The 24,885-nt window shown below is 37.9% G+C and overlaps 3 protein-coding genes across 4 annotated transcripts; 1 reads left to right on the top strand and 2 right to left on the bottom strand.

Annotated features, from left to right (window-relative positions):
- On the top strand, positions 1–6,097 carry LOC130745437 (putative disease resistance RPP13-like protein 1). Its single transcript, XM_057597677.1, has 3 exons — positions 1–3,867; positions 5,284–5,347; positions 5,541–6,097. The coding sequence occupies exon 1, from the start codon at positions 105–107 to the stop codon at positions 3,828–3,830; it is 3,726 nt and encodes a 1,241-aa protein (XP_057453660.1). The 5' UTR covers positions 1–104; the 3' UTR covers positions 3,831–3,867; positions 5,284–5,347; positions 5,541–6,097.
- A 118-nt stretch (positions 6,098–6,215) lies between these two features.
- LOC130745439 (two-component response regulator ORR10-like) lies at positions 6,216–8,287 on the bottom strand. 2 transcript variants are annotated; one of them, XM_057597679.1, is made up of 5 exons: positions 7,941–8,287; positions 7,378–7,502; positions 7,217–7,294; positions 6,741–6,811; positions 6,216–6,588 (listed from the first exon to the last, which is right to left on the bottom strand). In XM_057597679.1, exons 1-5 carry the CDS (start codon positions 8,047–8,049, stop codon positions 6,399–6,401), a joined length of 573 nt encoding a protein of 190 aa, XP_057453662.1. In that variant the 5' UTR covers positions 8,050–8,287; the 3' UTR covers positions 6,216–6,398. The 2 variants fall into 2 exon arrangements, with proteins under 2 accessions (XP_057453662.1, XP_057453663.1); XM_057597680.1 differs by having other exon boundaries at positions 7,378–7,454.
- Positions 8,288–10,140: 1,853 nt separating this feature from the next.
- Positions 10,141–24,113, bottom strand: LOC130745438 (protein NRT1/ PTR FAMILY 5.4). Its single transcript, XM_057597678.1, has 5 exons — positions 23,777–24,113; positions 23,455–23,672; positions 20,802–21,044; positions 12,255–12,541; positions 10,141–11,205 (listed from the first exon to the last, which is right to left on the bottom strand). The coding sequence occupies exons 1-5, from the start codon at positions 23,871–23,873 to the stop codon at positions 10,323–10,325; spliced, it is 1,728 nt and encodes a 575-aa protein (XP_057453661.1). The 5' UTR covers positions 23,874–24,113; the 3' UTR covers positions 10,141–10,322.
- Positions 24,114–24,885: the final 772 nt, after the last annotated feature.

Raw genomic sequence — 24,885 nt, 5'->3', positions numbered from 1 at the left:
AACACCTCTTCTGGTTCCATCTACATTGAGTCACACTGGCTTAAACTGCAATTCACATCAAAAATAGTTTTTCTTCTTTTGATTTGGCCCCTCCCTTTCCTTCCATGGCAGTTGAATTTGTTGGTAGTGCTCTTCTTTCTGCTTCCCTTGAGGTGGCGTTTGAGAGGCTAGCTTCTGCTGAAATAGTGGATTACTTTCAAGGAAGAAAACTCAATAAGAAGCTGCTGAACAAGTTGAACATCATGCTGCTGTCCATTAATTCTGTGGTTGATGATGCTGAGCAAAGGCAAATCAGAAATCCACACGTTAAGGCATGGCTTGATGCTGTCAAAGATGCTGTGTTTGAAGCAGAAGATCTCATGGATGAAATTGATACAAAAGCCTCCCAATGCAATCTGGAAGCTGAATCTCAGTCCAGTACTAGCAAGGTATGGAATTTCTTCAATGCTGCTGTCAGTTCATTTGATAAGGAAATTGAATCAAGGATGCAAGAAATCCTTGACAGCCTAGAATATCTTGCAAGCCAAAAGGATATACTAGGTTTGAAAGAGGCTGGTGGTTCTGGTGTTGGATTGGGTAGTCAAATGTCACAAAAATTGCCATCAACATCTTTGCTAGGTGAAACAGTTATGTATGGTAGAGATGTTGATAAAGAAATTATCCTTAATTGGCTAATGCTTGACATTGAGAATCATAACCATCAGCAGTCAATAATTTCTATAGTGGGTATGGGTGGGATGGGTAAGACCACTCTTGCCCAACATTTATACAATGACCAAAGGATGGAGATTAAATTTGACATCAAAGCTTGGGTATGTGTTTCAGATGAATTTGATGTTTTTAGGGTAACAAGAATGATATTTGAGGCAATCACTGAGTCAGTTGATGATAGTAGAGACCTAAATATGGTTCAAGGAAGATTGAAGGAAAAATTGTATGGGAAGAGATTTCTTATCATCTTGGATGATGTTTGGAATGAAAACTATATGCAGTGGGAAACTTTGCAAACTCCTTTTAATTATGGGGCTCAGGGGAGCAAAATTCTTGTAACTACACGCAGTGTGAAAGTTGCTTCAACCATGCGGTCAGCTAATATACATCAGCTAGAGCAATTAAAAGAGGAACACTGCTGGGCATTATTTGCTAAATATGCATTCCGGCATGGAAGTCCGCAGTTGAATCCTGAGTTGAAGGAGACTGGTATAGAGATAATTAGAAAATGCAAAGGATTGCCTCTGGCCTTGAAAACAGTTGGAAGTCTCTTGTACACAAAATCATCTTTTCTTGAATGGAAAAATATATTAACAAGTGAGATATGGGACTTACCAGAAGAGGATAGCAATATTATCCCAGCTTTAAGGTTGAGCTATCACCACCTTCCTTCTCATCTCAAGAGATGCTTTGCTTATTGCTCCTTATTCCCCAAAGATTATGTGTTTGAAAAGGACCATTTAGTTCTATTATGGTTGGCTGAAAACTTCCTACAATGCCGTCAAAAGACTAAGAGTATGGAAGAAGTTGGTGAAGAGTACTTTGATGATTTGTTATCAAGGTCTTTTTTTCAGCAATCAAGTGGAGATGAAATGAAATTTGTCATGCATGACCTTCTCAATGATTTGGCAAAATATGTATGTGGGGATTTTGTTTACAGGTTGGAGGTTGAAGAAGCACAAAAAATGTCGAACAAGACTCGTCATTTTTCATATTTAAGAAATAGATATGAATCTTCCAAAAGGTTTGAGGACTTACAAAATGCCAATAGGTTAAGAACATTTTTACCACTTGATAAGTTCCCAAAAGTACCTTTTCATGATCATTTTTGGATGTCTAGCAAGTTGATGGATGTATTGATCTCCAAGTTTAAGCTCTTGCGTGTTTTGTCTCTATCTTGTTATTATAATGGGATGGTGGTGCCTGACACTATAGGTAGTCTTAAACATCTCTGTTATCTAGACCTTTCTCATACCAATATAGAAAAGCTGCCTGATTCAACATGTTTGCTCTATAACTTACAAATACTGAAGTTAAAGAATTGTCGGTATTTGAAGGAGCTTCCCTTGAATTTGCATAAACTCACTAATTTGCGCTATCTTGATTTTAGCGGAACTCAGGTGAGAAAGATGCCAATGCATTTTGGAAAGTTGAAGAATCTTCAAGTATTGAATTCCTTCTTTGTGGGACAAGGTAGTGAGTACAATATTCAGCAACTAGATGAACTCAATCTTCAGGGAACACTATCAATTTCAGAGTTGCAGAATATTATCAATCCCCTGGATGCATTAGAAGCAAATTTGAAGAATAAAATACGCCTTGTGAAGCTTGACTTAGAATGGAGTGCAGACCTTGATGACTCACAAAATGCAAGGGAAGTGCTAGAGAAGCTACAACCTTCCAAACACTTGAAGGAGCTGTCAATCTTGAACTATGGTGGTACGCGATTTCCAAATTGGTTTGGAGACAATTCACTATCCAACATGGTTTCATTGAAGTTGAGAAACTGTCAAAATTGTTTCTTGTTGCCTCCACTTGGTCTATTGCCATCTCTAAGGGAACTATTGATTATAGAGCTCACTGGGACAATGGTGATAGGCAGTGAGTTTTATGGGAATGGGAGTAGCTCTTCTTCCACTGCACCTTTTGCATCTTTGGAAACCTTAAAATTCCAGGATATGTATGAATGGGAAGAATGGGAATGTAAACTTATCCCTGGTGCTTTTCCACGTCTCCAAAAGCTTTCAATAAAAAATTGTCCGAATCTCAAAGAGCATTTGCCAGAGAAACTTCCTTGTCTGATAACACTAGAAATTTTTGATTGCATGGAGCTTGTGTCTTTGATTCCCTTGGCTCCATCCATTCATGAATTAGAAATAAATAACTGTGGAAAGCTTCAAATTGATTATCTTCCATCTACTTTAAAAATTCTCAAGATTGGTGGATGCTGCATGGAAGGATCATTCCTTGAAAAGATTGAGCAGACCATATCTGATACCTCTCTTGAAAAAATGCATATTATTGACTGCCCAAATATGAAACTTCCTCTATTCCATGGTTACAATTTCCTTGTAGAATTAAGCATTAGGAGTAGCTGTGATTCTCTAAGGAACTTTCCACTGAATTTCTTCCCTAAACTCCATTCCCTCCGTTTAGGTGAGTGTTGTAACTTTGAAATGATTTCACAGGAGCACAGTCATGATCTCAAGTTTCTGCTGATTACTAGGTGCTCTAAATTTGTATCGTTCCCTGAAGGAGGATTCTCTGCACCTGGACTAGTGTTTTGTCATCTTCATAAATTGGAGAACTTAAAATCATTGCCTGAATGCATGCACACCCTCCTTCCATCACTTGTTGGGCTAATTATACAGGATTGTCCTGAACTGGAGTTGTTTCCTGATGGAGGTTTGCCATCAAGCCTAAAATATTTGTATCTCCGCAATTGCGCCAAACTTATGGCCTCTTTGAAACGGGCTTTGCGAACCACCACCTCTCTTCTTACCTTGTATATTGGAGAAATGGATAGTGTGGAGTCTTTTCCTGATGAAGGGTTGCTGCCACATTCTCTTACTTCTGTATCCATCACTTGGTGTCCAAATCTTAAGAAACTGGACTACATGGGTCTGTGCCGCCCCTCCTCGCTTACAAGGTTGTATCTTTCTAACTGCCCCAGACTCCAATGCTTACCAGAGGAAGGTCTTCCCAAATCCATCTCAACTCTACAATTTTGGGGTGATTGCTTGTTGCTCAAGAAGCGCTGCCAGAAACCAAATGGTGAAGATTGGGGGAAGATTAGTCACATTCAATGCATAATAATTGACAGTGACATAATAACATGAAGCACAAATTCTGACCAGTCTCTCCACATTTGATCAGGTACTTACTCTGACACACCTGCAAATTTTGAAATATTCAGCTATATATTCATCCCTATATACTAAATGCTTGGCATTGGTCCCTCGCCGGAGTAAAGGTGGGTTTTAATCCCTAACCTTTGTCAAAAGGTTTGGTTTCAGTCCCTCCGGAGCTTCGAGTCAACGCCGGAGTTCCGGTGGCACATGTGGCATGACCACATCAGATTAATGAGGTGAGGTGGAATAAATTATTTTAAAATTAAAAAAAGAGAGGAATTAACCTCAGTAATAAAAACCTAATTAATTTCATTTATTCATTAAAATTGAAACAACATAAGTTCATCAATCATCTCCAAAACCTAGGAATTTAACAATTTTCTTCAACTTCAAAACTCAGGTGCCAAATACTTCTATTCATCTTCTTCCTCTAATTCCACCAGGCACCAGCTCCTCTAAAATCCCCCACCAGCAACACCACAGCCAACCCCACAAAACCCAAAAAAAATTAGCAAAAATCCCCCAAAACCCATCTCTCACACACAGATCTAAGGTTCTTCCTCCACAAATCCAAGCCCCAAACCATGAAGCCAAACCAAACAGAAGATGAAGCAAATCCAAACAAATCCATACCCAAATCAGAAAAAGGAGATGAAGCAGAGGTGACGGAGGGATGGATCCAGAACTCGTGGCAGACAAGATCGCGAAGGAAGAAGATTGCGATGGAGGAAGGGAGATCGAGGGTGAGAAGACCCACGGCCACAGTGACGGCTCCGGCGGAGGCGCGACATCCCTGCCGTGGCGGCGCGATCGAAGCTCGGTGGTCACGACGATGCGAGGTGGAACAAGCAGCTGTGCTGTAGGTTCTGGTCCTCCAATATGAGTCTCGTTGTGCTGTTTTTGCTGCTGCAGTAGCTTTTATACTCCTTTCTTTCACTGCAGCAGGAGTGCTTGGGGGGTTCTTGAAGAACTAGTTGCAGTTCTTGGTGGTTTTGCAAGCTGGAACATCAAGGTTTCCGCTTGCTGGATAGTTTTACCTTTAATTAGTGTATTTGTTTGAAGTGTTTGGATCTGGTATTGTTTGCCAAGAAAGTTGGTGAAAATCAATAATTGAGGATGAAGATGATGATGTATCAGAGTTTTTTTGTTGTTGTTGAAAGTGATGATGTAGAAGATTAATTAGTGAGGAAGAGAGATTAATTTATTTTTTAATTAAAAATTTATTTATTCCACCTCACCTTATTAATCCGACGTGGCAATGCCACATGGGCTACCGGAGCTCCGGCGTTGACCCAAAGCTCCGGAGGGACCAAAACCAAATATTTTGACAAAAGTTAGGGACTAAAACCCACCTTTACTCCGGCGAGGGACCAATGCCAAGCATTTAGTAAAGGTTAGGGACCAAAAACTTATTTAAGCCTTAAAAATATTTTATTTGCAGAAGTTACAGCTACAGGAGGAAAAGGATGGCTCAACTTACCTAGATCAAGACACATATGTTTTTGGTATATCTCAATTCATGCTCACAGATTTAAGATTACGATGGCATTTACTTTAGCTTGTATCTGCATACACTTTCTTCACACGTCGATTTTTTGTATATTTGGTTTTACATCCAACTATTTCTTTCATCATTATGCCACTTTTCAAGTTGAATTCCAACCAAACATGATGCTGATATTTAGTGTTCATGTTCAGTGAGGTGTGGTCGCAGTTGCGGTTGTGGCTGCGTTGTAGAATTGCAAACAACTGCAGGTTGATGCGGCAGGAGCCTGGTCATAATATCACATCGTGGTGGATTCTCCACACCAAGGCTAGAGAGGTGTCTTATTATTTAGAAATTCCGACAATTTGTCAAAATCATTGCATGAATTGAATGCATGCACACCCTTCTCCATCTCTTGTACTGCTTCCACCATTGGAGAAACTGTTGATTTTCTGTAAAATATTACAAGAACACTAGAGGAAAATATTGGTGCCATTGAATGTGTCCACATTGATGACTACAATTACATGAACTACAAGTTCTGAATGCACCAAATTTTTTATTATTGTCTGAGTATTTTATAGGGAATATTGGAATACCATTTGTTTTATGAGGTGGAGGAGTTCAGTGGTTTGGTTTGGCAACAACACTCTTAGATCCTCTTGTTCCTTTGCTTCATTTCATTACTTGTGTCAATTAACAATTTTTTAAACTGTTTCAGATCTTCAATAGTTTGTTTTCGTATTTAGTTATGTGAAGAAAAAAGTGTGCAAATGTAATTATTGATAGATCATATTCATAGCTTTTTGACATTTTTAAAGTACATGCAAGACTATGATAAAATATGATGCCCGTTTGAGCTTTAACCAACCACAGGAAACTCAATGGAAGGAAAACACTGTTCAAATAAATTGCTATTTGTCCACCAAAATTGAAATTTAACTCTTTCTCCGCTATTTACATCATGATTGAGCTTCCATGCTCTTCTCATCGCCAAGCCAGTGAGACAGAGGAGAAGAAAATGTTCTAGAAACTAGCTTTGCATTATCAAATTTACTTTGGAACAGATTTTAACTAATACATTTTACTCTAGTTTTATCTGGAGAGTGGAACTCTTCCTTGATCTTCCTTTTGTTATTGATGGGTTGTTGGTCTTGCTCTTCCTTAACTCTTGATTTCATCAAATGGGGCTTGAGCTTGTGTACATCAGATAGCTGAACTGGTTTTAGGAAGAATTCTTCAGCTCCCTCTTCTAGGCACCTGATACAAATTACAAACAATACTCAAGTCAAGTCAAATTTGAATTTAATCATGTCATGTGATGCCCTTACAAACAATAGTCAAGTCAAATTTGTCATTTTCAAAATAATGTCTTTGATATTAGATTTGGTTACAGGATGAAATTTCCTCACCTGTTGATCCTTGATGGAACATTCTCTGAGGACATGATCACAACTGGTATGTCTTTAAGAGATTTTGATTCCTGCAAATCAATGAACTTTTATTATTTTTTTTAACAACAAGCTGTAGAATATTATATATGAGGGCAATGAACAAATTTGGTTTGGGATTTGTTATATTGGAAATTTGGGAACAATCACAATTCAGAGGTCAAAAATGATTTTATTTATTTATTTTGGTTTGAAAATTGAAATCACTTTTATTTAAGAAATTAGATCCTTTCTTTTCAAATTGTTTCCTAAATAGAAAACCGAAATCAAATCCATAGTGCATAGTTTGACTTAGAAATAAGAAGAAAATTATTGCAGGATTTAATGTAATTGAAGGTAATTTTCAAAAAAAAAATGTAATTGAAGGTAGACTATTCAAATAATGAAGTGAAATAAGCCTCTTCTAACGGTAATGAAAAAATATCCCCAAAGCCTACCTTGATTTTTCTCAGCAGATCATAGCCAGTCATCCCTGGCATGCAATAATCTGTTATGATCAGGTTTACATCCACATCCTGCATGAGTAATTGATTCAAAAATTAATACTAGTGTGTCCATTAACATGTTTTAAGCAATGTGTATAGTAAGAGAATTGAACCTGATGAATTTCTGAAGCCATATCTTCAACCAAACCAAGAAAATTTAAAGCCTTACTGGCAGAGTCCACTGCAGTAACTGTGAATTCAACACACATCCCCAAGATATCAGCAATCAAAATCCCACCTTCAGAAAAATAACATAATGACTACACACAGATTCATGTTTCTTTCGTCACATACAATATAAATCCATAATAAAAGAAAATAAAACACGATGTTGTTCATCGTCGGATAAAGAAGGAAAATTGTGTTAGGCCTGCATCAGGCAACCTAAAACTAGTAGTATGCCCGCCAATTTAATATGGATATAGCAGACCTCACGGATCTGGATTCCACATTGTCAAAATTTCCTAAAGTCACTACAGTCATTGTTTGGAAGTGACTTCAAAATTTATCTCTTCAAATTTGAATTGTCAGATCAAAGATTGAAAGGTTATAAAACCATGACTGCAGTGATTTCATTGATTTTTGACAGCAGAAAATTCAAATCCTGACCTCACTTAGCGGGATAAGACTTTTGTTATGCAAATAAATGAAAAAAAAAAGTAGACAAGAAAAGTACCATGAAAGGAAGAGGTTTTGAGGAGCCTCTCAATCAACATTCTATCAATAAGACTGTCATCAACAGCTAAAACATGAAACTGGGTCTCTTTAGGTGTAGCCATTCCCATAACTTGAAAGATGATAAGTGGAAGAAGATAACAAGGAAGAGGGTAGAAGACTCTGAGGGAGAGATGAAGGTATTGAAGAATCAGAATGTGACATTTTAAATGAGAGCCTATGATACATAATCCTCATAGGAAATCTGGCAGTTTGGAAAGTGGTATCCAGCAGATTTCATCCAGAATCTGCAGGATTTTCAAGGTTGATTTTTGAATTGAAGAATAAGCAAAGAAGGTGGTGGTGTTTTACCAAATTTAAAATTTCCACTTGTTCATTATTATTTTATATTATTTGACCCTTCGATAAATAATAAGCAGCTACTTGAGTGAGTTGTATTCTACTCTTCTAACCTCATTTGCCTCTTCGCAGTACCTAAAGGACATTGTTTAGAGAGAAGGAAAAAAAAATGATAATGTATATTCTGTTCATGCATGCGCAGGACTTGGTTTGTGCTTTGCACTTAACCACATTTACTAGCAAGTATATAAGATTCCTTGCATTCTGGTGATTTGTTTGCCCTTTGACAAAATTTTAGAAACAACTTTACAAAAACCCCATGAACAAAATTTCAGAAACAACTTTAACCTCACACGAGCTAAGTTCGGGTCACTTCGATTCCAATCCATTTAGTCCACGGAGTTAGGTGAGCTCGGTCAAAACAACTCACCTAAATTTAAGTCTCTATTTTTTCAACCCAACTCACTCAAAAAGTAAGTTGAGTTGAGCTAACTCACGAGGCGGAGCATCTTAAATAATTAGATTGAGAAAAATTAATCAAAGATGGTGAATTCTAAGTAACATCCAAAAATTATAATTCTCTTAAAATTAAATTATGCTTACTTAAAATTAAATTATGCTTAGTCCCTAGCATGATCATGCTATTTTATCTACGACAAAATCAAACATTTTTTCCTTTATTAGTATGTCGTTGACTTTCTAGTTCTTTGTCTCTTTTGCTATTTTTTAATTCTTTTTACGGGTCAATTTTAAAAATAATTAATGGAAAGATGATCAACATGGCAGAATTAATGTGACTTATAAAGAATTGCACATATTTCATTTTCCTGCGCAAATCATGCCACAACTTACAAATGAAAAAAAAAACTATTTTCAGAAATGATTTTCCCTCCTAATATTATGTTATTTAAAACCTATTGATTATCTTCTTTTCTTTTCTGTAGGTAAAGTATATGAGAAATGATATGGGATAAAAAATGATTGGATAAAACCTATTGATTATCTACCAATTGTTCTTTGTCTTTGGACAAAGAGATTGATAACCTTATCAAACTTTGAACATATGTCGTGTAAATGGAGTAATCGGACTTCTCTTCAATTCCGTCGATGAAAACAGAGAAACACTTCCTCCCTCTGTTGTTGCTTCCACCCGACCCACCGTCTGCTCCATCGTCCATCTCTTCATCTTCTGCCTCGCCATCCATGTTGCCTTCACCGCGAGCAGTCGTCGAGCCCTTCTGATTCGCCGCCGCCGCCCTTGGAGAGCTTTGCCTAGAAACCCTAGCAGAGGGATTCATATGTTATGTGCAAACTAGAAATCATCAAAAGAAGAAAATTAACCTACTTATTTGGGTAGTAAATTCCCTTAATGTGAAAGAGAGTCCGCCTATTGTGGGAAAAACTTCTACCAAGCAAAAGGAGGAGGAACCCCCTTGTTCCTCCTAAAGGCCGGGGTGGCAGCACCCCTTTTGATTTCTCTCTCCCGGACTCTCTCTGCTAGAGCACAAAACATGTGTTTACACTATGTACTTCTACTTAGTCACATGTTAATTTAAGTGATTCTTTTTATTTGAGTTTGGGCATCGGTAAAACTTATCGGTGGGGTTAAAGTGTGAAACTTAACCCATTCTGTTCCTGGTATGATCAGTCGTTTATGACCTTTGACCCCCTCCCTCCCATCTTGCTAGAATCTCAATCTTACTTTTTTTTGGCAAATGTTAGTTGTTAATTATTAGTGTCAGGGTTTGAACCTTGGCCCTTCATCCCGCAATTCGTCAGGGTTTGAATCCTGACCCTTCACCCTGCAATTCCCTTCATCTCAATCTTACTTACCTCTTACACACACGGAGGATCTACTTAGATTGAAACCAAGATGCAACTAGCTTATTAATTATTGATATCACAAAGCCCATCAAGCATATTCTCATCTACGGTTCTGAAATGGTAGCACTACCTATAGCAAAAGCTTTCTTTTATTCTTACTTCTCTGGTTTAATTTACTTTCCAGAACAGACTCTCAACTTTTTTATTTCTCTGGTTTAATTTACATTTCAGAACTGATTCTGTTGAGTCTAGAACCCTGACAGGTAGTTATTTCACCCCCACCATCAACCTTCTTGTAGACAAAAGCCTTTGCCAGCCAAAGGTAAGCCCCCAAATTGACAGCACTCATCACAGCCATAACCCAGTAAAATCCATCAAGGTGTGCCCTGTTCAGATTATTCCCCAACCATTTCTCACCATGTCTTGATGAAACTGCCTCCACTACAGCAATAACAACATTACTAGCAAAGCTTCCAACTCCAACAATGCTTATATATGCAGCAGCTCCCAAACTTCTCAATGACTCAGGCATTTGATCATAGAACAACTCCTGAAGGCCAACAATTGTAAAAGCATCAGAAACCCCAGTGATCGTGTACTGAGGTAGCAACCACCAAATGCTCATTGGTAAAACTGCTTTAGGATTATCCAATAAACCGTGGTCTCTCGCTACGCCAACCCTCTTGGTTTCCACCAGAGCTGACACTGCCATGTTGAGAATGGATAAAAACAAACCAGCTCCAATCCTCTGCATGACTGTGATGCCGGTCGGCTGGCCGGTGAATTTTCGCGCGAGAGGCACGAAGACTCTGTCATACAGTGGGACTGCGAAGAGGATCGTGACGCCGACAAGGCCTTGGAGTGATGCTGGTGGGATTTGGAAGTGAGGGCCTATGGAACGGACTAAGGTGCTGCCTTGTTTGGTGAAGTATGTGTGGAGGTTGGCTTGGACTACGGTGAACATCAAGCAGCTTAGCCATATGGGGATGAGGCGGAGGACCAGCTTCACTTCTTCTACTTGTGTCACTGAACATAGCCTCCATGGATCTCTGGTTTTGCTTGTGGTGTCGGCTTCGTCAATGATGGCTGCCTTGTCCAAGAATCTGTTGCAAATTTAGTCAATAAAAACACATGAGCCAGAGAGCAATTACAAGGGTTGGTTTAGTGACTAGTAAGTTAGACCTCTTAAGAATTAGAAACCTTAAAATTCTGAGAAAGATATAGACATTTCTTGGGTGAACATACAACAATTTTTCGAATGAGTGATAGAAAAAAAAATACTTCCAAACTTGGAATGGTGAATTTGCAAAATTTTATTTATGGGATTCGAAATGAGACAGAGAATAAAAGATTTCAATTCATTCATGTGGGATAATTGTGATACGGATGTCTAATTATCATTCTCCATATATACATACGTGCATAGCCAAGTATACAAGAAACCTCTTATTCTTTTTGAGAAGTTAATTGAATACATTCTATAATATGTTAATTACATTCACACTCTTTAGTCTTTACCCAAAAAGAGTGAAAAGAAAACGTGTTTAACTAAGTAGTTGCTAACAAAACTCAAATGTTTTTTTTATCATTTAACAATTTTTTAAATGATTAAAATAACTTTAAGAAAGTTTGCTGTGATACCCTTATAAAAAAGATGGTATAGTACCTTTTAATATATTTTTAAAATATTTAGAACTAAATTGTAAATTATAAAAGTTTATTTTATAAAATAACTTGACAGGTTAGTTAAAAAGATATGAAATCCTTCGATTTTTAAATGAGTGAAAAACCATCTAAATTTAATCAAAACTAGACATTCAATAAACGTGAGTCCTCTTACCACAAATTCAGCATTGTTTTCATGTCTACTTACAAAATGGAGGTTGTCTAAATCATCTAAATAAATAACACTTTAATTTAAAATGGTTCATTGATATTTTAACACTTGTTATGAGCAGAACTTTCTAAGATACATGTTTAAAAGTAATTTGGACATACCCACAATTAAAACTTAAAAAGTATGTTATGTGCAGTAAAGAGAAATGAAAAATATGTTTTGCATTTTAAATATGGATATCAAATGAGATAAAAAGCTTAGTTTTAATCCAATGAATAAGGAGAGTTGTAGAGTACAAAGAGAAGTGGTACCCACCTACATTGAGGAGTATGGAGCAAAGTGTGAATTTTTGGTCGAAGATGAAGACGGTGAGGCTCATCGTCACGCTCCACCTCAGTATAGCAATAATTGTTGTGACCACCGGGAGTGACTTGCACGCGCCTCTTGCGAGCAGCGGCAACAAAAACTTGGGCCAACCTGGTGAATGGGCTCCCTGCTGGGCCTTCCTTTCTGTACCTTTTGATTCCCAACAAGAACAGTGCAAGTGCCAATGCCAGCATCCCTGCCAGAACTCCCAACCCCACTCCCCACCCAACATTGTCCTGTTCATGTTTTCCCCAAATTCATTCTTGTCAATTGGCATCACCATCATCAATCATAATCATTTTATTGGCTCTTTATGAAAAGATCTACAAGGAATTTGTCAATTACTATAATAGTGATACGAATTCATCTTATCTACCAAATTATATCATGTATTATTCACATTAGATAATCTCGTTCGAGCCTGGGGTAGTAACATTTTTGTGAGATTAGCTATCCTAGCTAGCCGTTACTTTATTCTATACACAAGATTTAAATTTATACATTTCTTAAAAATTAATAAATTATGTACCACTTGAATCTACTATTTACTGGTTCATATGTGTGGGGTTATGATGATAGATAAAAAAAATCTTATTTTTATGTTTTCACACATTAATAAAAAGAATTATATGTTACCAATATGGTTGTAGATACCAATCCCTTATAAAAGTAAAATCTTTTATATAGTAATTCAGCACTTCGTTTTTTAAGCAAGTGGTTTGGGGTTCGATTCCAACTTTTATGAATAGAAAAAACTTATTCATCGGTATCCTACTGCTTAATTAGCATACTGACAGTGGAGCGAGAGATTAGTTTCACGGTTGTTTACAGTGAATCTCATTTGTTAACACTAAAATATAAATGATTGTAGATAAATTGAGTTGAAATTTGTATTAAAAACTATTTATTTAGCATAATCATTGCTTACTCATACATCATTAAATGATAGCAAAAAACGTTTTACACTTTTTTTTCTTAACTAATATTTTTTCATAGTGTGTAATTGTGACACTAATTTCATGTTTCAGTCTTGCACTAAAAGATTGGCTAATTAAATTTTTTCCATTTACAAAAGTTGATAACGGGACACTCAACTACTTACTTAAGAATGAAATACGTACTAATTAAACCATTATCTTAATCGACTTGTTAAGAATTTTATTTTTATGAAAAGCAAAAGCATTTATTTAAAATGAAGATGCTAAGAAAAATATTTTATACTGATGATAAACCATGTTTCAACTCAATTTATCTATAACCATTAGTATGATATAAAATCTGAAAACAACCTCCACTTCTCTCACCTTTTCCATGAGCTATTCCTGTCACTTAATTTTCTCACAGATGCATAAATGGAAAAGACACTTCTATGAGGAATATGTTCTCATGTTGGTGAAATTTGTTTATTGAAAAGGAAATGCGTCTTATGATCCCTAGATTCTCCTTGTAATATATATATCATGCGCTAAAGTAATATTCTAGTTGTTTTGGCGTCACATAACAATTATTATAAATTGCTTCTCGCATTTGACTAGTCCTGCCTAACTGGGAAACCACTCTTTTATATATATGAAAATATTATTTAGCATCTTATTGCAACTTTGATATTATATTTGGACTAGGTGGAAGTCATTTCAATCATGAAAAATAAAAGATCCAATTGGATTTTCGATCATGCATGATTTCCCCAGAAAACAAATGTCTAAAATCAAGAAAAGATGACCAAGCTTATAAGAATACCAACAAGACTTCGAAAAATAATTGAACATATAGAAGATAATAATTTGATGAAAAAAGAAAACATTTGGACACTAGAGAAAATGTTATATACATAAAGTAAGAAGGTTCAGTGACCAACTTTAATTTGTCTTGGATGTTGCTTAAATGGGTGAAACTTTCGTACACAACATGACTAATGGTGCCTAATAATTCAAAATAGTTGAGACATATACAACGTGGATGTTGTCAAATGCGTGTAAAGAAATCAATTGCAAATAAGAATGAAAATAGGAGGTCTAGTCAGGTTTTACGTGGCTTAAATTTGATCTTATTCCAACTTCTTAACTCAAGTCTATGACTTATTATAAGTCAAATTTTAAGGTCTAATTTGTCTTTTTAGACGATATGACCTAATTTATTAGTATGTTTACAAACAGGTTTAGTATAAAATTCTCTCTTTAAAATGCCTAACAAAAAATTCTCTCTTACAAAAGTTAATAGGTCAACGGACTAATATATATATCGTGGGTTAATATACATTTTTTTTAAAATAAGGGAAAGTGTATTTGCGTTTCTTTATATCTGATTTCTAAAAAAGGTTAATTAAAATAGTATAGTATATTTATTTATATTATTAATAAAAATAATATTATGTAAACAGGTTGTATATCATGTCAAACAAGTTTTTTTAATCACATTGGCCTGGCCTTTTTAGTTATAGACTTTTTAAAATATCTAACTTTTTAATATATGAGACGGACCAAGTCAGACCTTTAGGAGCAAGGCCACAGATCCCTGATGGGTCATTTGACTTATTTCTTTTTTGAAATGCATTTGATTTATATCTATCCATAATTACAAACAAACAAATCAGCAATCACCATGGGGGACCAGAGTGACGGCCGGAACGAGATTCAAATGGAAGATTCTGAGCATGCACATGAGAATACGACGGAGCCGGAGGCACCACCGCCTCCAACACGGAAACCTACGTTCAAGGATAAGGTGTTAGGGGCGAAACCGGTCCCCATCCCGGATGATGTTGATTTACTGGAAGCCGGCGTGATGAGGATGGATCTGGTGGAAGGGAATCGTCTCTTCCCATCGTTTGATTTTGATGACAACGCGTATAAGACGATTTGTCACCCATGGGAGGATTGCTTGGTCATTAAGTTGCTGGGCAAAAAGATAGGCTACAGGTTGATGTGTGAAAGACTGAAGCCCCTTTGGAGGCTGCAAGGTAGCTTTGAACTCATTGAGGTCCATAATGGATACTACTATGTGAAGTTTGACTCACCAGAGGACAAGGTGAAGGTGCTCACAGGTGCCCCATGGATGATATTTGATCATTATTTATCGGTTAAACCGTGGACATCAGACTTTGTTGCGGCGGACTCGAAGATCAATACGACGGCGGTATGGGTGCGTATACCTGGTTTAGGGTTACAGTTCTATCATAGGAGGATCCTGCTGACTTTGGCCAAAGGGATAGGCAAACCTATCAAGGTAGACATGAACACTGTCGACATGAATAAGGGTCGCTTTGCTGGTGTGTGCGTCGAGATTGATTTGAATGAACCGGTAGTGGGGATGCTTCGACTGCGTGGCACTTGGTACAAGGTAGAGTATGAAGGCTTGCACTTGCTGTGTGGTGCATGTGGATGTTATGGCCATTTAACTCGCAACTGTTCGGCGGCGCCGGTGCAGCAGAAACCTACATCAGTAATGGAGGGAGTTTCACGTGAGGTGGCGGCTGTAACGGTGGTTGAGGAGATGACGGCGCAGGGCGAACAACCAGGCAGTGCAACTACTGGGAGCGGAAACCCTAGCGGGAATTCTGGCGTAATTCCAGGAAGCATTAAAGCTGCAGATACGTGTCCAGATTCGGCGCATGGGGAATGGCTGAAGGTTGAGAGAAAAAAGAAAAACAAATCTAAAAAGGTGGCACCAATCAAGCAGGATTTTGTGCAACCTGATGGGAAAGGAAATAAATCGAATACTGCTGGAAATAAGGCTGAGAATAGTGGGAAAACCGGTAACTCTATCTCCAAAGATTTACCAACATTTCAAACTAATGGTTTGCCATATTCGAGTGGTTCCATGCAATATCGGAAACGTCCTAGGAATTTCAAGTTGCTGCCAGTGGAGAATAAGGAGAATGGAAAGAGCATGCCGCGGGGTTTGCAAACAAATACACAACCCTCTCCACAAGCGTTGGAGATGGCTGAGGAGTATTTGGCGCGGATTGGTGGTGTGGGCACCATGCATGGGGAAGTGCCTTCAGGTGACACGTCCAGCATTGCTGTTGGAGAGGATGCTAGAACACAGTCACAGTTTACTGCTTCCATGGAACGCAGAGTTATTGACAACATAGTGTTGCCAAAGGATGTGATTTTTAAAGAATCTGCTGGAGTATGAGAGTCATACTCTAAATTTCTCCCCATAATGTTTCTCATGTTGGGTTTTGAAGATCTTACAGTGTTCATGTGGAACATTCGAGGAGCAATGAATGCTAATTCTAAATTAGCATTGAAGGAGTTTATCCGTGGTACCAAACCAGATGTGTTGATCCTTGTGGAGACACACTGTCAGTTTCGGCAAACAGAATTTTTTTGGAGAACTAATGGCTATTCCTTGGCTTGTATTGAGGAGGCTCGTGGGCATAGCGGTGGCATATGGGTGCTATTGAACCAAGGGAGTAAAGCAGTACTAAATGGTGTTTGCTTGCACCCTCAGGCAGTAACTTTTACGCTTCGGATAGGGGCATATTCTTGGATTTGTTCAGCAGTTTATGCGAGTCCAATCCCGGCAAGAAGGTCTGAGCTTTGGGATCATCTCCAGCAACTAAGGGCTAACATCACTGAACCGTGGCTGGTAGTTGGTGACTTTAATGAGGTTATTCTCCCATCTGAGGTTAGAGGTGGAGTTTTTAATCATAGTCGAGCCATGCAATTTGCCTCTACGCTTGAGAGTTGTAGCCTGGTAGATTTGGAAACTAAAGGAGGATTCTTTACTTGGCATAGAAAGGAGCATGGATTACTGAAAATATCCAAGCGGTTAGATCGTGCGGTGGGTGATGTTGATTGGAGACATGCTTTCCCGGAAGGATATGTGGAGGTACTGACTAGGATGTTTTCTGATCATAACCCAATTCTGGTTCATTGTGATGTTCAGTCCGTAGGGCCACAAGACCGACCATTTCGTTTTATAGCAGCATGGACGGCTCATGACCAGTATAGGGAGGTTGTGTCGAATGCTTGGAGGAGCCCGGGGGGTAACATTCAAGCTAAGCTCTCACGGGTACAGGTTGATTCTTTATCTTTCAATGAGGAGGTGTTTGGAAACATATTCCGGCGAAAGCGAACTTTAGAAGGGCGGTTGAAAGGAGTTCAGCGTGAGTTGGATCACCTCATCACATCTAGTTTGGTGCAGTTAGAGCGTAGATTACAGGAGGAGTATGGGGAAGTCCTGAGACAGGAGGAACTGCTATGGTATCAAAAATCCAGAGAACAGTGGGTGAAATTTGGAGACAGAAATACAGCCTTCTTTCATACACAAACGATTATTCGTAGGAAACGCAATAAAATTCATCGGCTTAAGATCAATGGAGAGTGGTGCACGGATGATAGCCAGCTCAGGCAAGAGGCAATTAATTTTTACAAAGCTTTGTTTTGCAGGTCTGGAGGGTTGCAGCATGAGCCTTTTGTTGCGGGTAATATCCCCAAAATCTCTGAGGACTGCAGAAGAGCGCTTGAAGCCCCGGTTACCAAAGCAGAGGTGAGGACGGCGTTAATGTCAATGAAGTCTTTCAAAGCCCCAGGCCCAGATGGTTTTCAACCGGTTTTCTTTAAAACTTATTGGGACATTGTGGGTGATGATGTGTGGAGAATTGTTCGAGATGCGTTCGCTTCTGGAACTATTGATCCTTCTATTGCGGAGGCGTTACTGGTTCTGTTACCCAAGATAGATGTGCCAACCCAAATGAAAGAGTACCGACCCATAGGACTGTGTAATGTAATTTACAAAATCATTACTAAAGTCTTTGTGGGGCGCCTCCGTCCGTTTATGGAGAAGATTGTAGGCCCGCTTCAATCTAGTTTTATTCCTGGAAGGGGTACTACTGATAACGCTATTCTTGCTCAGGAAGTTATTCATTATTTGGAGAATTCTAATGCAAAGAATGGCTCTTTAGCTATGAAGATTGACTTGGAAAAGGCGTATGACAAGCTTGATTGGACGTTTCTAGAAAACACCCTCAATGAATTTGGCTTTCCACCATTAATTATTAATTTGGTTATGTGTTGTGTGAAGTCTTCTCGGGTATCTATATTATGGAACGGATCTCGCCTCCCTAGCTTCCATACGGAAAGAGGTCTTCGTCAAGGGGATCCAATGTCACCGTATTTATTTGTATTGTGTATGGAGCAATTATCAATCCACATTCAGAGGGCAGTTGAAGAAAAAGTGTGGCAACCTATCGCTATCTCTCGTGGAGGACCAACTTTGTCGCATATTTTCTTCGCAGATGATGTGATGCTCTTCTGTAAGGCCAAGGAGAGCCAAATTCATGGGATTGCTCAGTTGCTGGAGGAGTTTGGACGTAGTTCTGGTCTTGTAGTTAATACTCAGAAGTCTAAAGCTGTTTGTTCCAAAGGAGTTCCGCGTGGGGTTCAGAGGAGGCTGAGGGATGTGTGTCCCATTCCTATGGTTCGTGAACTTGGCCGTTATTTGGGATTCCCTTTAAAAGGAGGGCGTGTCACTCATGGAAGGTTCCAATTCCTGCTCAATCAGATTACTCGTCGGCTCTCTTCTTGGAAGTCTCGGTTACTAAACAGGGCAGGGAAGGTGTGCTTGGCAAAGGCAGTGCTCACATCGATCCCTACATACGTTACTCAGACAGTATGGCTACCACGCAAGACAACTCAATTGATCAATCAGTCGGTGCGGAACTTCATATGGTCTTCTCGCACATCAGATAGAGGGTGGCATTTAGTGGCATGGGATAATGTTCGTAGAGCAAAGAAGGATGGCGGTCTTGGTGTGAGGGACGCGAGTTTAGCTAATACAACAGTGCTTGGAAAGACAATTTGGTCCCTTCTTCACTCCCCCCAGAAACTTTGGGTTCAAGTTCTGTCGCATAAGTACTTGTCTACTCACTCTGTCATGAGTGTTTCTGCTATTCCCTCTGCGTCATCGTTGTGGAAGGGTATTCTGAAGGCCAGGGATGTGCTTCGCGACGGTTTTGTGTTTAAATTGGGTGCAGGGGAAACTTCGGTTTGGTTTACCGACTGGTGCGGGCGAGGTGCAATGGGTAGGGAGGTACCGTTTATTAATATTGCGGATACAGCGCTGCAGCTGAGGGATTTAATCCGGGATGGGCACTGGGATTTGAATGCGCTGTACACTCCCATGCCGCAGGAGTTCCAAGACGCGTTGCATGAGGTCCATCCGAGACTGAATCCAAACTTGCAAGATGTGTGGACTTGGCAACCTTGTCCCACAGGAATGTACTCTGCTGCTTCAGCGTATTGGTGGCTTAATAAACCAGGTATGGGGCCTCACTTAGTCTATGATTGGAACCGGGTCTGGAAGTTACGGGTGCCGGAGAAAATAAGGATGTTCATGTGGCAGCTTCTACATGATGCGACTCAAGTTAATGCTCATCGTTATCGCTGTCATCTTTCGCTATCCCCGGCGTGTGTGCGCTGCTCTCATGGCATGGAGGATAATTTACATTGCTTGCGTGATTGTCCACATGCCAGGGAGGTGTGGCTTCGGTTTCAAGCTCCAGTTTGGCCAGGTTTCTTCTCTAACACGATTCAAACTTGGGTTCAACGTCAGTTGCAGGGTGCTCATGCAACGTTGTTCGCAGCTATCCTTTGGCGTCTTTGGAGATGGCGCAACGAAGCTGTCCTGGGTGACGGATTGTGGACGGTGCAGTCGGTGTATGAGGCAATAGTTCATGATATGAAGGATTATGCTTCATGGTTGGAGGGTCAGGTATTGCATAATCCGTTAACAACTGCCAGGGCTAAGTGGCGGAGACCGTCACCTGGTGCAGTTTCGTTAATGGTTGATGGCGCTTACAGCTTGGAACACAACCGAATGGGAATGGGAGGTTTAGTTCGTGATGAGGATGGAGTGTGGATAGGCGGATTTTATGCTGGTGCAGGTGGTGGTGATTCTCTGTTGGCAGAAATCCAAGCGCTGCTCATGGGATTAAGGTTCAGTTGGAAGAAGAGTTGGAAGAAGGTGAGCTGTGGAGTGGACTGTCTTGAGTTGGTGCAGGCGTTAGGGAAGGATAAGTTCCAGTTTCATAAATATGGGAGTGTGTTGTTGGAAATTCAATTGATGATCTCAAGGGCTTGGGAGGTTTCGATTGCATATGTCCCTCGTGAGGGCAATGCGCCAGCAGATTGTCTAGCGGGTTTGGGTGCGTCTCTACAGTGTCCAGCTACTGAGCTTGCTGCTCCCCCTAGGGTGGTGTTGCCTCTCCTGTCTATGGACATGGAGGAGCCTTAGTTTTGTTGTTTAAATTTCATATGTACCAAAAAAAAAAAAACAAATCAGCAATCATGATGAGATATTATTATTCTTTTTTTTTTTAAAGTAAGATATTATTATTCTGGAGAAGCTATAAATACAAAAATTCAATATTTTTAACCACTGAAATTAGATATTTTTAAGCATATATCTCATCATTTAATTAGAAGTAAATTAAACACATTTAGGGTTCATCAAATTAGATATTTACTATTAAGGATTTGATTAGTTTACCTGAAGATAGATGACTACAAACACAGCAGCAGTGGATCCAGCCACAATGCCTAAGTACCACCAGTTGAAGAATGAACTCTTGGCCTCCTTCTCCTCCGGCGAGTCCTCATCAAACTGATCGGCGGCGAAGGTCTGAACACAAGGTTTATGGCCTCCGTCGCCGATGGAAAGCACATAAAGTGCCACGAAGAAAAGCGTTTTGCTCTTCAATGCCGACACTGATAGTGTCAAGAAAATCATGCCCTGTGTTGTAGTTGATCATGACGTTAGAATGTGAGATTCTTATCCATAAATTAAACAACGGCTAGTTAAATCTACATGTATTAAATTAATTGCAACGGTGCATGCATTAGGCTGACACATATAAAATGCACAAATCACACGAAATACGCAAATCTTGAAATGGAATATTGGAATCATATTAGATGTGGCTCAAGTCTTTTGTCTTGAGTCCATGGAAATTAAGTACTCATAACTAAAAATGCCCCCACTTAAGAATTAATCATCACTCAAGTATAAAAAACTTGCATAGCACCTCCACCGCTCAATGCCAATCCAATAATTTTAATTGCTCGAATTAAATTAAATTCCTCAACTTTTAAAATTGAATAATTTTGTTTTAAATGTTAATTTCTTATCCAATAACTAAAGAAAATTAGATATATATAAAAAAAAAATTGGCGTGTAAAGTGATGAAGGTGGATAAAAAAATAGAGGTTAAATTTTACATTCGCATAAAAAATTACGATCAATATAAAAAAAAATTAATTAGTTTTTTATGACAGATCAACACTGGTTAGAATAACTTAATTCGATCAGTTGAAATTATAGAGATTAAAATCATGCATTTTCAATACTATAAGTATAATCAAGTCCATAAATTAAGTTGGAGAAAAAAATTCAAAACAAGTTGTTTTTGTATTTTTACTGAGAAAATGTTTTTATTTTGGAGAAGAAGTCATTTTGATAATTTTTAATATATTTTCTTAAAATATTTTATATGAGTTTTTCAAATTTTAAACAAATTACCGTAAAAATGTTTGGTTTTATGTAATTTATATATTCACTCAATTCAAATTAATTTATTACTCGTTTCAAAAAAAAATTAATATATTACTTTATAAATATAATAATAAATATTTTTCTTAAAATAAAAATTAGAAAATACATAATGTAATATTCATTATGGATTTACGGTTAAAACTAATAAATTTAATTTTGAAATTATTTTATATATTTACTAGTCTAAAGTTAACATATTACTTTTAACTTTTTTATTAATTAAGTATTTACTTTTAATTATAATATAGTAAAGACCTTTGCTGTGGCCTGTGTATCTTCACGTCTGTTGCTGGTTTCTGCTTGGCTTTGTTGGGCCTTGGACTTGCTGTGGGAATGGTGGGTTTTGAGCACCATTTTCCTGCTGTTGCTGCTGGCTTGTGCGGTATGAGCATCTCTTTTTGTGCTGTTCCAGCAATCTGTTTTTGCTGGTTGTGATAGCTTTGAGGTGGGCCTGGCGGTTCTGCTTTTGTAGTGTTACAATGCAGTTATTTTTATGATTTCTGTAGTTATTTTTATGATTTCTTCATAGAGAACCTTGATTGTATAGCTCTTCTTTTACTTCCATTTTGTCTTTCTTTTGTCTCTTTTTGTTCTCCTCTTGTATTAAGGGGTGGAGTACCCCTTGTACCCCCTTTTAATACATCACTTTGGCTTACCAAAAAAAAAATTAATATAGTAAAGACCTAATTGCATTTTTGGTCTCCACAGTTTTGGCTTTTAACTATGTATGACTTTAGTACTTAATGAATTCTTTTATAGCATATTTTGTCCCTTAACTTTTTCAATTGTTGTAAATCAAGTCCATATCATTATTTTTTCTTAAAGCTCTCAAATACAAAAATTTGTAGGAAAAATCTTCACAGTAATTTTCAATTTAAGCATTGTAAATGTTATTTCATAAAAACTCCTCATATGAAATATTAAATAGCAATAAAAATTACTATTCCCAATTTTCCACCTCTCGACACCCTATTTTCATCCTTCTTAAAAATTTCACTAATTTTTTTCTATCTTTCAAAATTGTATAAAACGTCAAATATATCATAAACTCAAAAATATTTATGCATAGAGAAAAGAACCAAATTTATTTAAATTTGAAAGCTGGATATTTGGTTAGCTTGAAAAAATTAGGAGAAAAATATCACCTATCGTCAAAACTAGAGGAACAAAAATGCACTTAAATCTGAAAAATTATACATTATACATTATTGATTTAATAGTAGACAAACTAACTTCATGTAAGGGTGTCGTGGTGTCCATGAAACATAAGATCAAACTCTGGGGAAAAAAAATTACTCTTAACCTTTTAAAAAAGTGTGGACTGTCAAAAGATTTAAAAAATAATAATAATAATAATAAAGTACTCTGCGGTCTGCGCGCGGTTATAAGAAAAACGTAGTACAAATGTTAGGTGTAATATTTATATTACGGTTGGTACATGTGTGGGGCCTTGAACATATACTTCAAATCCACAAAGGACAAAATTCACAAAGAGAAGTGACTGAAGAGTAGTGTGCTCATCAGATTCCAGCACAACAAGGAAGATAAATATCAATTAATATTAATAAGGGAGAGATATTGGTTTAATTACCAGGAGATAAATGAGAGAAGACATGACTATGGTGTTGAACCGACCCAGATATGAATCAGCTACGAAACCACCAAGAAGAGGGAAGAGTGATGAAACACCAACCCATGTGTTGACGTTTTTGGCGGCGGTTGTGATGGGTTCATTCAGAACATTAGTGAGATATGTGATCAGATTCCCAGCCAAACCCTGGTATGCAAATCTCTCTGCAAATTCCACAACTAAACACAGGAAAGAAAATAAGCATAGTATAACCAAATATGGTGTGAAATGGAGGAGAGGAAGGAAAAAAAAATGGGTGTTGGAGAAAATTGATTGAACTCACATATGATGAAGATTGCAGCATGCCAACCACCCTTTGTGGGTGAGGGTGTTATCAGTTGGATGAGGGGGTTGCTCTTGCTGTTGCTGCTATCTGCCATAATTGGTTTAGGGAGTTGGAAATGTTGAATGTTTTGCGGGAAAAATATTTGGAGTGGCTTTATTGAGTGATTTGGTGGTTATATAGGCATGATTCTTAGACTAGCTAGTACTACGTTTGTGTTGTGCTCTGTCTTTGTGGATGTGAGTGAAGCAGCACTAGAAATTGGGATAGTGCAGAGAATTTATTTAGGAAATGCTTTGGGACGTTTTCTCTCTCTGCACTCTCCACGCAGGTCAGATAGATAGATAGATACCTTTGGACTAAATTTAATATAAATAAATAAAATAAAAGTTTCTACCAAGGAAATAAAATAATAAATAATCATTGGTATATAGCGTAATGTTTGCTTATCTCATCCGTTAAACAATAGTTAAGGGATTTGATCTCCAACTGTTGAAATGAAGCATATTTTATGACTAGCTATATATCGCTCAAACGCGTTTGGTTACTGCTGTCAACAGTTGATACCCTCATCTCAACAGTAAAATAAAATAAAAAATATTTAATAGGAAATACTATTAAAATTATACCACTATTCAATATATACTTTTAAATTTTTAAAGTAATTAATATAGTTGATCAGAAATTTTAACTTCATAAATCTTTTGTTTGGTTATCATATACCTAGCATATATTTTTGAAAATAAGAAGAAAATGAAATTTATACATAAAATTATTTTTGACATGAATTTTAATTTCTCATTCATAATTGTATATATGTTCATCACACACGTAATTACACTAGTTTTCAGGTGTATATACGCACGAACAAACTCAACAACCTAAAAAGGAACTAAGAGAGAATTTTTTTGGAGTCTCTCATGGAAGTGGATGATGGTGCGTTTGTGTGCACGACAGTGGGGAAGGTGCAGGGGGGAGAAGCCCCCGGGTGGGGAAGGAACCAGCGAAAAGCTTTCGTTTCAGGACAAGCTAATGATGGAGGGAAGGCCCCCACCCCGACGGGTCAATCTGATTGAGCAGGGCACTATGAAGATGGGCTATGAGAACGA

This window comes from Lotus japonicus, chromosome 3 (assembly GCF_012489685.1).
Source record: "Lotus japonicus ecotype B-129 chromosome 3, LjGifu_v1.2".
Taxonomy (NCBI): domain Eukaryota; kingdom Viridiplantae; phylum Streptophyta; class Magnoliopsida; order Fabales; family Fabaceae; genus Lotus; species Lotus japonicus.
Note: the sequence above shows the minus strand (reverse complement) of the source record. Positions and strands in the feature narration are given on the sequence as shown.

What these genes read in the sequence shown, in the direction of transcription:
- LOC130745437 (XM_057597677.1), top strand. Translation starts at nt 105, where the DNA reads ATGGCAGTTGAATTTGTTGGTAGTGCTCTTCTTTCTGCTTCCCTTGAG.
- LOC130745439 (XM_057597679.1), bottom strand. Translation starts at nt 8,049, where the DNA reads ATGGGAATGGCTACACCTAAAGAGACCCAGTTTCATGTTTTAGCTGTT. An exon ending in CAAAACCTCTTCCTTTCATG is followed by an intron (nt 7,503 to 7,940) that starts GTACTTTTCTTG and finishes ATTTTTCTGAAG; the next exon opens with GTGGGATTTTGATTGCTGAT. An exon ending in GTTCCATCAAGGATCAACAG is followed by an intron (nt 6,589 to 6,740) that starts GTGAGGAAATTT and finishes AATTTGTATCAG; the next exon opens with GTGCCTAGAAGAGGGAGCTG.
- LOC130745438 (XM_057597678.1), bottom strand. Translation starts at nt 23,873, where the DNA reads ATGGCAGATAGCAGCAACAGCAAGAGCAACCCCCTCATCCAACTGATA. An exon ending in TGCTGCAATCTTCATCATAT is followed by an intron (nt 23,673 to 23,776) that starts GTGAGTTCAATC and finishes TCCTGTGTTTAG; the next exon opens with TTGTGGAATTTGCAGAGAGA. An exon ending in CTTCTCTCATTTATCTCCTG is followed by an intron (nt 21,045 to 23,454) that starts GTAATTAAACCA and finishes ACTACAACACAG; the next exon opens with GGCATGATTTTCTTGACACT.